Source organism: Capsicum annuum, chromosome 2 (genome assembly GCF_002878395.1).
Source record: "Capsicum annuum cultivar UCD-10X-F1 chromosome 2, UCD10Xv1.1, whole genome shotgun sequence".
Lineage (NCBI taxonomy): Eukaryota > Viridiplantae > Streptophyta > Magnoliopsida > Solanales > Solanaceae > Capsicum > Capsicum annuum.
Window position 1 is genome coordinate 78,043,401 of NC_061112.1, and position 15,756 is coordinate 78,059,156.

Sequence of the window (15,756 nt, forward strand, 5' to 3'; positions counted from 1 at the left end):
ATAAAAGTGTATCAATCTAGTATAAAAGTGTATCAATGCAGTATCAAAGTGTATCAATGTAATATAAAAGCATATCAATATAGTATAAAAGAATATCAATTGGGTCTAGGGACTGCACATACTTGCATAGAATTTTCTTTCTCTTTTCTAAAAAGTGTATCAATATAATATAAAAGTGTATCAATGTGGTATTAAAATATATCAATTGAGTATAGAGACTGCATGTATCCAATTGGGCCAAATGACTAAAAAAAGGAATTAATTTAGCCGATTGACTACAATATATCCACTTTTTCAAATGTATAAAGGGAAAATTTCAGAAATAACAACTCTGTAGTCTTAATTATAACTTTTATAGCAACAGTTTCATAATTACAAAAAATAGCAAATTGTATTTTGTATTTAAATAAAAGGTTGCTATATAAATACATATACAAATATATATGTATTACTCATAAATACATAGGCACAATTGAAAAATACATATTTTTCTATTACTATGAAATAGATAAAATATTACTACTTTTGTTATAAGTTGCAATTTTGAAAAAGTGTTGCTATTTATTATAATTACAATATTACTGATGCTTGGTTTTGTAATTTTTGCTTTTTAAAAATGCCAGCCCAGCCCATCTTAATTACTCCTTTTCCCTTCCTAATTACCCTGTTTCCTTTCTAATTACCCTAGCAGCCCAAACAACTCTCAACTCTCTCTCACCAACGGGAGTGGCAAGCTGCAGCAACAGCAATTGGACAGCAACGCTCTCACCGACGGAGGACGGTCTCTCCGGTTACTCTCGTATAAGGTTAGGATACGAAAGTTAGCTTTATATTTATTCGACTAATCAATAGCGGCACAGCTTCGCGTTCTTTAATTTCCATAGCATGTAGCTGCTTTTCATTCTATGATGGTCCAGCAACAATTCAATTCTGTGCGAACCTTTGGGCAATTACTAGCAAGTCTTCTAGTAACATAAGAAATGGCATCACTAATCTTAGTCTTGACAGAAGAATTGACTTTCCTGTCAGAGAAATTGTTAGAATATGAATAGGAATAACATATTGAATTCTACTTAGAAAGGAATTGTAATGTAGTGTCTATTAGAAATAGAATTGGAATGTAGTGTCTATAAACATGGTCTCAATACAACAATTCAATAATATTTTCTCCATTATTTCTCACATGGTATCAGGGAAGGTTAGAAATATTAGAAAAGATAACTCAGTCACTGTGCGTCAATTCCGGTGACTGATTTGGGTCAATTTTTATTTTATGGGTTGTGTGAAAAATACAACACCACCAAAAGGATCGGAAAGATCAGACGACAAAAACACGACGAAAACGGCCGAAAAATTACCCTCCGTGCGTTGCCATGAGCCACCCGAAATTCAGAAATTCCAGCGAGATCTGCATCACGCGCCGGCACGTGAGCCCATCTCCGATCGATTTTTGAGTTGTTTCTTTTTCTATTGGGGTCGCCGGTCTATTCTGACTCCGACCACTTGCTTCTTTCCAGATTCCGACAATTATTTTGAGATTTCGACCGCCGGAACCCTAATTCCGGCGACATCAGTTTTCTTTTTTTTCGGGGATTTTTTTTCCTTCAGAAATTCAGATCTGGTTCTTGGGATTTTCAAGTCAAATTCCCAAGATATCTTTTGGGCATGATATTTTTTTTGGCTCCAAAAATATTGAAATTGGAAGTTCAAGTCCTATGATTAAATCTGAGCCCTTAATGAGTAAATCAGAAAATCAAACGTCACAGTCCATGAAGAATCGACGAGGGGAAGGTCGATTTCGAAGATCTCGTCCTAGGTGTAGTTATTGTAAAAGGCTTGGACATACTCGTGGCGTATGTTATTCTAGACCTAAGTGTAATTATTGTAATAGGCTTGGAAATACTCGTGGAATATACTATTCTTTGCATGGTCGACCAACTAAAAATGCTCATATTGCTCAGTCTAACACCACAGGTGATCAACGGGTGTATTTATCCGACAAGTAATATAATGCTAAATTTCTCGGACTCGAGTGCGGGTGTCCGATATGGGTACGGATCTAGAGGTCGGATCCTTCACGGTCTCAATTTAAAGATTCGGGGATATGGATCTAAAAATGGATACGGGTGCGGGGATTCGGCGAAAAATAATTTAAATATCTAAAAATAGAGTTATAAAACATAAATTTTGAGATATTATGTGGAAAACTTAAGGACAGAATATTTTTCAAGAAGAAAATCCTGAAAGAAGATTAAAAGAAAAGCAATAATATAGAAATTTCTATATACAAGGTATTTCATTTTCTTCAATTTCACCTTAGCTTTTATTGTGATTATAGAATTTCATAAATCTGTCCGGACTTTCCCAATCGATTTTGGTCAAAGTACCCAAAATCGGTTGATCATATCGGGTACAGATCCTACACCCACACCCACACCCATGTCGTGTCGACACGGGTGCGGCCCCGAAAGTGAAGAGTCCGAGTAACTTAGATATAATGAGTATCTTCAGTATTAAGCAAGTAAGCATATATTTCTACCAATAGCCTCAATTGTACAATCTCTTACCTTTGGATCATGGGTTGTGGACTCAGGTGCTTCTGATCATGTTTCTGGTGATAAATCACTTATGTCTGATATTGTTTATTCACAATCTCTTCCGGCTATTACTTTAGCTAATGGAATTCGAACAGAGCCACAAGGAGTTGGACAAGCCAAACCCCTATCTTCTGTCACTCTAGACTTTGTTCTTTATGTCCTTGGTCGTCCTTGCATCTGTTAGTTTTTTGACACGTACCCTTGATTATAGTATAACTTTTTTTGATGATTCTTTTCTAATGCAGGACCGCAAAACGGGACAGACAATTGGCATAGGAAACGGATCACAAGGCCTTTACCATCTTACCGCTTCAAATTCCTTCACAGCATGCTCCGCTACAGATTCTCCCAACCTTATTCACAAACGTTTGGGACATCCTAGTATATCCAAGCTACAAAAGATGGTGCCTAGTTTGTCTAGTCTATCCACATTAGATTGTGAGTCGTGTCAACTTGGGAAACATACCCATGCTACATTTTCACGTAGTATTGAGAGTCGCTCAGAGTCTATTTTCTCATTAGTTCATTCCGATATTTGGGGTCCTAGTATAGTCAGTTCATCGTTAGGATTTCGTTACTTTAGTACTTTCATCGATGATTTTTCAAGATGTACTTGGGTTTACGTAATGAAAGATCGTTCCGAGTTATTCTCTATATTCAAAAGTTTTTGTGCTGAAATACAAAATCAATTTGGTATTTCTATTCGTGCTTTTCGTAGTGATAATGCCTTAGAATACTTATCCTCCCAGTTTCAGGAGTTTATGACTCATCAAGGAATCATTCACCAAACATCATGTCCATACACCCCTCAACATAACGATATAGCAGGAAGAAAAAATAGGCATCTCATTAAAACTGCTCGCACTCTTCTCATTGAATCCCATGTTCCACTGCATTTTTGGGGCGATGCGGTCATCACATCTTGCTATCTCATTAACAGAATGCCATCATCTTCGATCCAGAATAAGATTCCCCATTCCATACTATTTCCTCAGTCACATCTATACTCTATCCCCCCTCGTGTTTTTTGGGAGCACATGTTTTGTTCATTACTTAGCCCCAAGAAAAGATAATTGGCTTAGCCCCAAGAAAAGATAATTGGCCCCTCGTGCTCTCAAATGTGTCTTCCTTGGTTACTCTGGAGTTCAAAAAGGGTATCGATGTTATTCACCTGATGTGGGTCGCTACCTTATGTCTGCTGATGTCACATTCTTTGAATCTCAACCTTACTATACATCTTCTGATCATCTTAATATTTCTGAGGTTTTACCCATACCTCCAGTCTTACCCACACCAATCTTTGAGGAATCTACGGTTACTTCTCCATCTCCAGCCACAGTGCCACCACTTTTGACTTATCACCGGCGCCCACGTCCAGTATCAGTCCCAGATGATTCATGTCCTGAGCCTGGCACTTCCCCTACTGCGGACCTGCATCTTCCTAGTCAATCAGTTGCACTTCAAAAATGTATAAGATCCACTCGTAATGCTAACCCACATTGTACTTTCTTGAGTTAACATCGTTTGTCATCACCCTATTATGCTTTTATATCATTTTTGTCCTCTATTTTCATTCCTAAGACTATAGGTGAAGCACTTTCCCATTCAGGATGGAAACAAGCTTTGATTGATGAGATGTCTGCTTTACATACGAGTGGTACTTGGGAGCTTGTTTCCTTTCCTGCAGGTAAATCTACTATTGGTTGTCGTGGGGTTTATACAGTCAAAGTTGGTCCAGATGGTCAGGTTGATCGGCTGAAGGCTTGCCTTGTTGCCAAAGGATATACACAGATATTTGGGTTTGATTATAGTGACACTTTCTCTCCCGTGGCTAAAATAGCATCAGTTCGTCTTTTTCTCTCTATGGCTGCCGTTCGTCATTGGCTTCTTTATCAGTTAAAGCATGGTGATCTTGAGGAAGAAGTTTATATGGAGCAACCACCTGGTTTTGTTGCTCAGGGGGAGGGGAGTCTAGTAGCCTTGTATGTAGATTGCACAAGTCACTCTATGGTTTGAAACAATCCCCTCGAGCCTTGTTCGGAAAGTTTAGCACTGTTATTCAGGAGTTTGGCATGATTCGTTGTGGAGCTGATCATTTAGTGTTTTATCGCCATTCTGAACCAAATCTGTGTATTTATTTGGTAGTTTATGTTGACGATATTGTTATCACCAGCAATGATGAAGATGGTATCACTAACTTGAAGCAACATCTCTTTCAGCATTTTCAGACTAAAGACCTTGGCAGATTGAAATACTTTCTAGGGATTGAGGTTGCTCAGTCCAGCTCAGGTTTTGTTATTTCTCAATGCAAGTATGCTTTAGACATTCTTGAGGAAACAGGAATGATGGGATGTCGACCCATTGACACTCCTATGGATCCAAATGCTAAACTTCTGCCAATACAGGCGGAGCCACTCAGTGATCCTGGAAGAAGCGGTTGGTTGAAAAGTTGAATTATTTCACAGTGACTAGACCTAACATCTCTTTTCCTGTGAGTGTTGTAAGTCAGTTTATGACTTCCCCCTATGATAGTCATTGGGATGCAGTTGTTCGGATTTTGCAATATATAAAGTCATCTCCAGATAAAGGACTACTCTTCGAGGATCGAGGCCATAAGCATATCATTAAATATACAGATGCTGATTGGGCAGGATCACCCTCTGATAGACATTGTACATCTGGATATTTTGTTTTAGTAGGAGGTAATTTGGTATCCTGGAAGAGTAAGAAACAGAGTGTGGTTGCTCGATCTAGTGCCGAAGCAGAGTATCGAGCAATGGCTGCAACAACTTGCGAGCTAGTTTGGATCAAGCAATTGCTGAGAGAATTAAAATTTGGAGAAACTGGTAAGATGGAACTTGTATATGATAATCAGGCAACCCTCATATTGCATCTAATCCAATGTTCCATGAGAGGACCAAGCACATAGAGATTGATTGTCACTTTGTCAGAGAAAAGATACTCTCGGGAGATATTGTTACAAAATTTGTGAAGTCAAGTGATCAACTTGCAGATATCTTCACGAAGTCCCTCATCAGTCCTTGTATTAATTACATTTGTGACAAGCTTGGTACATGACTTGTATACACCAGCTTGAGAGGGAGTGTTAAAATATGAATAGGAATAACATATTGAATTCTACTTGGAAAGGGATTGTAATGTAGTATCCTATTAGGAATAAAATTGGAATGTAGTGTCTATAAATAGGGTCTCAATGTAATAATTTAGAGACAACAATTCAATAATATTTTCTCCATTATTTTTCACAGAAACCATACAGTCCAAGCAAGAATTTGCATCACGTTGCTGCACTTGCATAAGTCTTAGCATTATCCCATTGGAATCCAATCCTTGTCTGTATCATTAAGATTACCCATGGCACCAAGTGTCTCTTTCAACTCATACACTACATCTTTCAAGTCACCAATACAATCTTTAGTGGCACATTTATCCATTTTACGTTTTCACAGCTAAATGTTGATTTTAATGAACGATTTTGGTATCTTTTTTTTTTTTTTTGTTCAAAGTATCGTTTAGGAAAAGAATATTACTTGTCCAATTAAGAAGCTTAATAATTCTGATTTCACCATTTCTAAAGCTAGAATGCTTATATGTGTTTAATTTTGATGGATTTACTTCCGTCACTGCTTCTGTTAGGTTTCTGTGGTACTGGCCTAACTTCAAGACTCATAACCCCTTTTGGACTTTTGTTGATTAAATTTGTTGCTTGTACTCAATTTTTGTTTGATTTTCATTTTTGGGTTTCTGTGGCACTGTCCTAACTTCAAGACTCACAATCCATGATTGTTTTTTGTTGTTTGAATTTGTTCTTTTTCTTAATTTTTGCTTGATTTTCCTTTTCTGGGTGTTATTTATATTGTAAGAATAGTAAATGACACAATAATAACGTATACCTAGTGAAATTCTACCAGTGGGATCTAGGGAGAATGGTGTATGTCGTCTTTTTTTCTATCTTGTGAAGGTAGAAAAATTAATTTTCATAGTTCTTTTTCGTCATACTTGATTGTCTCTTTACATTTAGGAGTGTAGTGGCTTTGAAATTTTTTGATTGGGATATGCATAGGTTTAGAACTTGTTTTTATAGCTCAGGTTTTTGTTATGGGGGTGATTGTTGGGATGCTATTGATGGTATAAATCATAAAAAGAACCTATGTGCCATTGAAAGGTTTGTACTTGGGATTGAACTTGTGTTGGAGCATTGCAATTTGCTAGTATCAAATAAACATAGATCTTTTGATGTGCCTCAAGCTATTAATATTTATTCTAGGAGGCCAAAATAAGCAATTAAAAGACTTAGCAACTGTCATGAGACACTTATGGAGTAGTTTTTTCTGTACAAAAAGGGGACAGGGGCAGGGCAGCAGAATAGGGCATTCAGGAAAAAGGAAAAGGGAATTCTAGAGAGTTCTAGCCTCTCGAATGACTAGAAATGTGGGAGAGTTCTAGCCTCTCGAATGTCTAGGAAGGCTGGAATTTGTGTAATCTTAGTATTAAGTACTATATTAGCGAATTTCATTCATGTCTTAGGTTGTATTTTAAGGTGTTAGCAGTTTCCTAGTGTATGTTTGAGAATTGTGGTTGTAATATCAGTATATTTAGTATAAAAAACCAGTATTTGTTCCTTTATTTACTGTTTTTTCGCAGTAAGTCTATCAATTTGGTATCAGAGCAGTAACGTTCGGATATGGTGAGTAAAATGGAGGGACGCGTTGAATAGGTAGAGACAAATTTGACAGGGGTAAGGGAAGATGTCAAGAGAGTCTCTTGCAAGAATTGAAGCCCAAGGATGAACTATGATGGCGGAAGCATCCCCTTCTCAAACCAAATCCATCAGAAACCAAGAAGAGGGAAGCAATGTCAACTTGGTTGGAGAAAAAGATGGGAAGAAGTTTCGGAAACTACAATTACCAGTTTTCGAAGGAGAGGATCCTTTAGGATGGATTTTCAGAGTGGAATGATATTTCACAGTGAATGAAATTTCTGAAATGGAAAAATTACGGGCAGCAGGTGTTTGTTTGGAAGGAAAAGCCTTAAATTGGTATTATTGGATGGAATCTCGACAACAAATGTCAACTTGGGAAGACTTCAAAAGAGAGTTGTTGAACCGATTTCATGATACTCAAAAGATCAACCAATTTGCTGTCGTAATGGGGCCGAGGCAGATTACCACAGTCGCTGCGTTTCATGAAGAATTTGAAAAGGTGTCAGTATCTATGACTGAGCCATCTGACGAAATGTTATCAGGAGCATTTCTGAATGGATTGAAAGAGGAAATTCGAGCAGAAGTGATGCTGTTACGGGCTCAAACATTGAAGGAGATAATGGAGATGGCTCAAAAGGTGGAGGATCGAAAATTCTGTTTTGTAGGAAGTTCAAAGTTTTAAATTTGAACCAAATACAGGAAGTTCATGCAATAAATCAGTTGGGTTTAGACCTAATTATCCCCGAGTTGCAAACATACTTGAAACACGTGACTCAAGAACTGGATCAGCAGGTAGTAGCACTGATTCACCAGTGCATACTGCGGCAAAATTAGAGGGACAATTCAGAAGGTTGTTCGATTCGGAATTTGCTCGAAAAAGACAACAAGGGTTATGTTTCAGATGTGATGAAAAATTTGGCCCCAATCATCGTTGTAAAAATAGGCAGCTTAACCTATTAATTATTTTGGAGTCACCTAATATAGATGAAGGTGATGTGGACAAATTCTTTGAGTCTACCGGAGAAGATGCAGTTGAAAGGGAATCTAAGAGTACTACGAGAGTGTAGAATATGCAATTATCGATCTACACTTTCCAAATTTTCACCTTGAGGACAAGGTGACACTTATAGGGGAGGGTAATGATGTGCCTCAAGCTATTAATATTTATTCCAGGAGGCCAAAATAAGCAATTAAAAGACTTAGTAACTGTCCTGAGACAGTTATGGAGTAGTTTTTTTTGTACAAAAAGGGGACAGGGGCAGGGCAGTAGAAGAGGGCATTCAGGAAAAAGGAAAAGGGAATTCTGGAGAGTTCTAGCCTCTCGAATGACTAGAAATGTGGGAGAGTTCTAGCGTCTCGAATGTTTAGGAAGTCTAGGAATGCTGGAATTTGTGTAATCTTAGTATTAAGTACTATATTAGCAAATTTCATTCATGTCTTAGGTTATATTTTAAGGTGTTAGCAGTTTCCTAGTGTATGTTTGAGAATTCTGGTTGTAATATCAGTATATTTAGTATAAAAAAACCAGTATTTGTTCCTTTATTTACTGTTTTTTCGCAGTAAGTCTTATCATCTTTGCAGTTAATTTGTCATTTTCGGATTATCTCTGTAAATACTTGAAGAAAATTTACTATGTTTGCTTCATTTTCGAATGTGAATTCGAACTTGTGTTTTGAAAATGGTTAGTTTAGTAACTTGAGAATGTGAACTTGTGTTTTGAAAATGGTTAAGTGTAGTCACTTGAAATGTGAATCAGTAACTTGAAAATGGCGAATGATAGCAACTTGAAATGTGAATTAGTGACTTGAAAATGGCCAAGTGTAGTTACATGAAATGTGAATTAGTAACTTGAAAATGATTAAGTCTAGTTACTTGAAATGTTGATTAGTGACTTGAAAATGTGAACTTGTGTTTTGAAAATGGTTGAGTGAGTCGCTTGAGAATGTGAACTTGTGTTTTGTAAATGGTTAATGATAGTTACTTGAAATGTGAATTAGTTACTTGTGAATGGTTAAGGGTAGTGACTTGAAATGTGAATTAGTTACTTGAAAATGACTACGGATAGTGACTTAAAATGTGAATTAGTGACTTGAAAATGGTTAAGCGTAATTACTTGAAATGTGAATTAGTGACTAGAAAATGATTAATTCTAGTTACTTGAGTATGGTTAAGGGTAGTGACTTCAAATGTGAATTAGTTGCTTGAAAATGGCTAAGGATAGTAACTTGAAATGTGTATTAGTGCATTGAAAATGGTTAAAGCGTTGTGTCATGCCTGTATATATAATTTCCACCGGCATCATGTATGTGTCATGCCCGTAAGTATGACTATATAAAGTGGAAATTCAGACTTCAAACTGTAATATGTTTGACCAAAATATGGTAAGTAACGACTTCTTATCCTACTTTCAAGTCATGTCTTCTGTAGTCTCGTAAAATTGTCCATCTCTTACTGTTGGTCCTTTCCCTTCATTGACATTTATGGTTAAGGAGAAGCATGAAGGGAAACACCAGGTTTGTAGTTCTCTATATAGGTGATCATTAGTTTGGACCTCTTTATCCTCAAAGGTGCAAAATCTTCCCTTCTGATGTTCGTTTTACGACACATAGTGAAAAGAGACGGATGAAAGTTTTTATTTGGACCAACTGGTGTCTCGCTTATTCACAAACGCGTCCAGTTCTCTAATCTTCCCTTGCCTTCCCTAGTTTCAAGCCAGTAAAGAAAAGGAAAAAAAAGTGAAATAGGTACATGGATTTTTGTAGAGAAGAATCAACAAGATATAACAAGTTAAGGTGTAGCTCAGTATTTCTTTATTTTTTTATTTTTGATAACCATGGTTTTCAGGCCAAGCTTTCATGCACCTTGAGTAAATCCACAGGATGCCTATCACCTCCCACTAGCAACAAATATCAGGCAACTCTGTCCACCAAGGCTAGGCCGGGTGGAAGACCTAGTGTTTTTTGTTTCTGCTGAGCTTTGAACCCGAGACCTCAGGTTCTCAACCCACTTTATTGACCAATAGGCTACACCCTTGATTGCTAAGGTGTAGCTCATTATCATTTTCTTTTTTAGTAAACCCCACCACACTGCACCCTTAGACACTCTTTGTCTAGGAGTCATGGGTGGTGCTCCCATGGTTCTCTGTGCATTCTCGTTCTGTTTGACGATAGAGTGAATTGTTAAGATGAGTGAAGAAAATAGAACTATAGAATAATCGATGTCTGCTACTTTAAACTTTAGTTTCTTATTGATAAAGAGATGAATTTGAATCATATAGGGATCACTGTACACAAATCCAACTCGAACTCGATCGAATATTGTTGTTAGTATAGTTGGTGTTTTGCACGCATGCGAAGCACATCAAACAGAAAAAAAAAAGGGCAGCCCGGTGCACTAAAGCTACCGTTATGCGCGGTGTCCGGGAAAGGGCCCCACCACAAGGGTGTATCGTACGCAACCTTACCTTGCATTTCTGCCAGAGGCTGTTTCCAAGACTTGAACCCGTAACAAAACAAGTGAAATAAAATATCAATGAAAAATTTTCTCCTCTTGCATTGGAAAGCAAATGCTACAATGTAAAATTTGTTACAATAAGATATAAGAAGCTTTCCAGAAAGTAGTGTCCACTTGCCTGAGCTCATTACACAATTTATTATGTAGATTGTAGCCTCCGTTATTAATTATTTTGCAGCATTCTCTAATTGCTGGAGTTAATATGATTACCTTTAACAATAAAAAAAATTCTATATGCTGTTGATAGTAATTTATATTTATAAAAATTATCAGATGTTATTAATTTAAATTTTAAGTGAATTGAAATATAGATTATTTTGTATCTGAATCAATTTAGAATAGAAAGGCTTGTAGTAATCAGCTCTTTTATAGTATTAATAGAGTTAAGGATATTTCAGTCGTTTAACTGAAAAAAATACTTACTAGCACTTGTTTACTTGGCACATAGCAACATTTATTCAGCTTCAACACTTCTATTCAAATGCATAATTGCTTATTTATTTTAAAAAAGGGTGGGTGGGTGGGTGGTTCAGCACTTGTTTCCTAAAAGCTACTTAAATTCAGCTAATCCAAACAGACTCTAACACTGAACTTGTTCCGTGACAATCGCTTTTAGCCTTGAAAGTCTTGCCACCGCTCCCGCTGCTAACTTGCTCTCTTTCCACCTGTTCCTGCAGCTAACTTCCCAGTGTTTTGTTTATCTGGCAGAATCAAAGGTATGTTTCTTCTATCTTCTCTCTCTTTCCTCTATGTACTTCCCTTTAACTTTTACTTTGAGTAGACATTAGACAACAACCCTTTCCAAGGATATATTAAACATTTGTGTACGTGCAGAGACAGAGGTGAAAGGCAAGAAAGAAAATGGGGAAAGTTTCTTACATGAAGCTGAAGGGAAGCCAGAACTTGAGACTACGTCTTTTACTGGCTACCCTTTCATCCAAATCGATTATTATTGAAGATATACGTGCTGATGCTACTTGGCCTGGCCTTCGTCCACATGAGGTTTCTTTTCTCCACCTCCTTGAAAAAATCTGTGATGATTGTGTTGTTGAAATCAATGAAACCGGTAAACTTCAGCTCCACCATCCCATTATTGCTGACGTCATGTGCTAAATTGGTTCTTTTTTTTTCCCCTTTTAGCGTATATTGGGTTATAGTGCTGTAATGTACATAAATCTATTGTGCTATATTTGGCAGGTACAAAACTAAAGTACAAACCAGGAATTATTATGGGAGGAAGGCATTTAGTTCATGATTGTGGTGTCAGTCGCTCCATTGGCTACTTCTTGGAACCCTTGATTGTGCTTGGTTTGTTTGGAAAGAAATCACTCACCATTAGGCTGAAAGGCAAGCTTTACTCTCTTTTTGATCCGCTTTAACTTCTTTGATCTTTTAGGTGGTTTGATGCCTAATTTTCCCTTCAGCTCTCACTACTTTCAACTTATTCCATTAGGGAATAACTTTATACTAATGCTTGTTGAATCATGAATGCATTGTTTACTTTTACTAGATGCATTTTTTAATATTGGAATGTGCAAATGGCAAGGAAGAAGTGGATTGATGTATACATATATTCAGATTTTATGTGCCTCTCTTGAGGTCCAGCTTCTTTTATATCACGGAAATCATCATGCAGCAACAAAAACATACCCGGTGTAATCCTACAAATTAGATTGAATCATGAAAATCATCGTGATTTGGTCTAATTTCAGAATTGTGGCAAGGGGAGTATCTAATTAGCAAGATCAGTTAATTAGCCATGGGTTATTCATTTTTATCAATGGTTGTAGAGTTTGATGTGTATTGGATTAATCAATCTGGAGTGTTAATTATGACATCTTATCTCTGTCATTTTCATACTTTAATTGCTGCAATATATATCACATGTATTCACAGTTTTCTTTGCCACTCCAATCTCCTTGTCACTAATGTATTCCTAAAACATCCTTAAACCATTTTCCTCATCTTAGATCTTGTTCATCTTTGCCTGGTTCTATCAATTCTCTCAGTCTCCTGCTGAAATCATTGTTCAATTGTCTCTGTTTCCCTTTTCTCTTTTGTCTCAGGACATCTATCATCTCTTCCATGTCTTTGAACCTACTTTGGACCAGATTACCTTTGTTGATCGGCAACATGCCTTATGGTTATTCCAGCTTCACCTAAAATCGAAGCATGATCAAAGAAATCAAATTCCTTCTTGGAACCATATTAGATTCTTATTCTACTTCCTCACATGCTGCAATCTTCGATTGGCTTCAACCGACATCAATTTCATCTGAGGATTAGATGACCACATACACAATCACAATTTGGTCGCTTAAGTCTTTGCATACAAATTTTGAGTGGAAACGGAGAAGTGCAATAACAATGACTAATGCAGAAATTCTCTGAATTATGATGAGAAAGCTTAAAAGATGTTTAGGAAACTATAAGTAAGAGATTGCCAGCCTGACAGTTGCATGTGAGGTTTCCGAGGAAATAGCAAATCTGTAATCCTTTTGATAGGTGTTATTAGTCTTATCTCTGTCCTTTGTAAGGAAATTGGCATGTTTTTGACTCCTTTGGTTGGTGGTTCAATGCAAATTGTAGAGTACTCTTAGGCTGGAGATAGGTTTGTTATCAAGTAAAATTGCTTGGTTTTAGTAGCTCAAGAAGCTCACTTGAGCTCTAAATCACTCCCCTAAAAAGTTGTGAAGTGCAAAGGTAAATCCCAAAGAGTACTGGAACTGACCCTCGTTTGAATTCACAGCTTTTTGGTGGCTAAAACCATTGATATCCTTTAACCAAATGTGTGTCAGAAAATGCTGCAATTATTTTATGAATTTGGTCATTATCATAAAACTTGAAACAATTTTTTCTCAGGAATCACAAATGATTCAAAGGACCCATCTATTGATACTTTCCGCAACTACTTTACCTATACTGAAGCAGTTCGGAGTCCCTGCAGAAGGATTGGAACTAAAAATTGAGAGCCGGGGAGTCGCTCTTAAAGGTGGTGGAGTAGTAGTTCTTTCAGTCCCTATGGTCCCGAATAGTTTAAAGGTGAGTTTTTTCTCATTGGCTTCATTGTTTTGTATCCTGAGGGGAGCTCAGAAAACTATAAATGATTTTTTGACCAATCGTTTTGGTGGCTGCTGTTATACAGGCTACTAAATGGGTTGATGAAGGTCTGGTGAAGAGAGTCAGAGGTGTTTCCTTTTCAACTAGGGTCTCTGTTCAGTTTGAGAATACCATGATACATGCAGCTCGTGGAATTTTGAATCCTTTGCTTTCGGATGTTCACATCTTTACAGATCACAAAGCTGGAGCACAAGCCGGAATGTATGATCTTGTGGATATCTCTCACGCTTGCTGTCTTTTTATGTAGATAATCCAGGTCATACTTTTACTTAGACCTACTGATTATATCTGAAGATTAACTTTGATTTCAGTTCACCCGGCTATGGAATTTCTCTAGTTGCAGAGACAACATCTGGTTGTGTTATATCTGCCGATACTGCAGTTTCTTATGCAAGAGGAGAAGGTGATACTGACTTAGATGATGACAGGAAAGATGTGATTCCTGCTGAGAAAGTTGGCGAGCAAATTGCTTCTGCACTACTTGGGGAAATTAAACAGGGGGGAGTAGTTGATTCAACACATCAGGTGTGTATAACTCCTGACAACCTTAATCCTTTTAATGAATTCAAGCTGATCATATCAGGCTCCTTCAGCTTTCTACATGACAGTCTGGCTGTCTTTTACTTTTGCATCTCCTCATGAACCTTAACTGAGTCCTATTATGCATTTATCAGCATTGCAGACTTGTAACAAGTGCTTCAACAAGTGACATTTTGATGTCCTAATGAGTACTCCCACAGTTGAATCCTGTAACAAGTTTCTCCCAGTTCCCATAAACGTTGCCTAGCACTATTTAGGGCTGAAAAGAACAAGAATATCTACTTTAAGATGATCTGATGCTCTCTCGCGTGCCATAAATTCATGTTTTTAATGCTCACCAATATCCTGTGTCTGTACTAACAGGGACTGCTGTTTCTTCTATGCGCCTTGTGTCCAAAAGATGTTTCAGAAGTTTGTGTTGGGAAACTATCACCCTACGGAATAGCAGCATTAAGGCACATCAGAGACTTTTTGGGTGTTAAGTTTGTCATGAAACCTGATGCCTCCACAGGAACTGTCAGTCTCGTGTGTCTTGGCTCTGGATTTCAGAATTTATTCAGAAAAGTATCATGATTAATAAATGGTGTTGTGTGTGGTGGCTTAGAGTGAAGGGCTGGATCAACATCTTTGGGATGCCTTGTCGAGTGAAATCAACATCATAGGCGAATTTGTTTTTTGTGGTTTGCTAATTGTAATGAGAGAGTGATATAGGAGGCAAATGTGGAGATCATATTCGCGCTCTCCTTGTTCGGTTGAAATTTTTGGTGTCAAGAGTTCTAATTCGCATATATTTGAAAATTCCTCCTCTGCTGCTTTTGTTTGTAATTGTCTTTTAACATTTGTTCCTGCGTTTCCAACTAAAAAATATGAAGTAAAATAGAATTCAATCATTTCCGTTACCAACGCATGGTACTGCCAACCGCAACAAAGAATTAATGCAAAACAGCAATCTATTATTATCAACCTAGACTAAACTCTATAGTTTTACTTTGAAATTTAGTTGAGGATGTATTGGACAAATTTAGTGCTACTAAATGAATGATACATAGCACTATAGATTGTACTTGCTTTTTACTACAAATATAAAGATACAATTATATATCTGTTTAATTATAGTAAACTCTAATTTATATTATAGTCAAGCTAACGAAACTTACTTGAGGAAAATACGAAATTAGTATGGAATTTTTACTGTGAAATTGCAGTTTAGTTGAAGGGTTGATTTGGTTGTGCTTGCAATTGGGAGGATTTGAGTTGTAGTTT

General features: G+C 37.1%; 1 protein-coding gene and 1 pseudogene across 1 annotated transcript; both read left to right on the forward strand.

The window, feature by feature from the left end:
• The first annotated feature begins 657 nt into the window (after window positions 1-657).
• LOC107858602 lies at window positions 658-15,318 on the forward strand (annotated as a pseudogene).
• On the forward strand, window positions 7,604-8,387 carry LOC107858601. Its single transcript, XM_016703332.2, has 2 exons — window positions 7,604-7,982; window positions 8,017-8,387. Exons 1-2 carry the CDS (start codon window positions 7,604-7,606, stop codon window positions 8,385-8,387), a joined length of 750 nt encoding a protein of 249 aa, XP_016558818.1.
• Window positions 15,319-15,756: the final 438 nt, after the last annotated feature.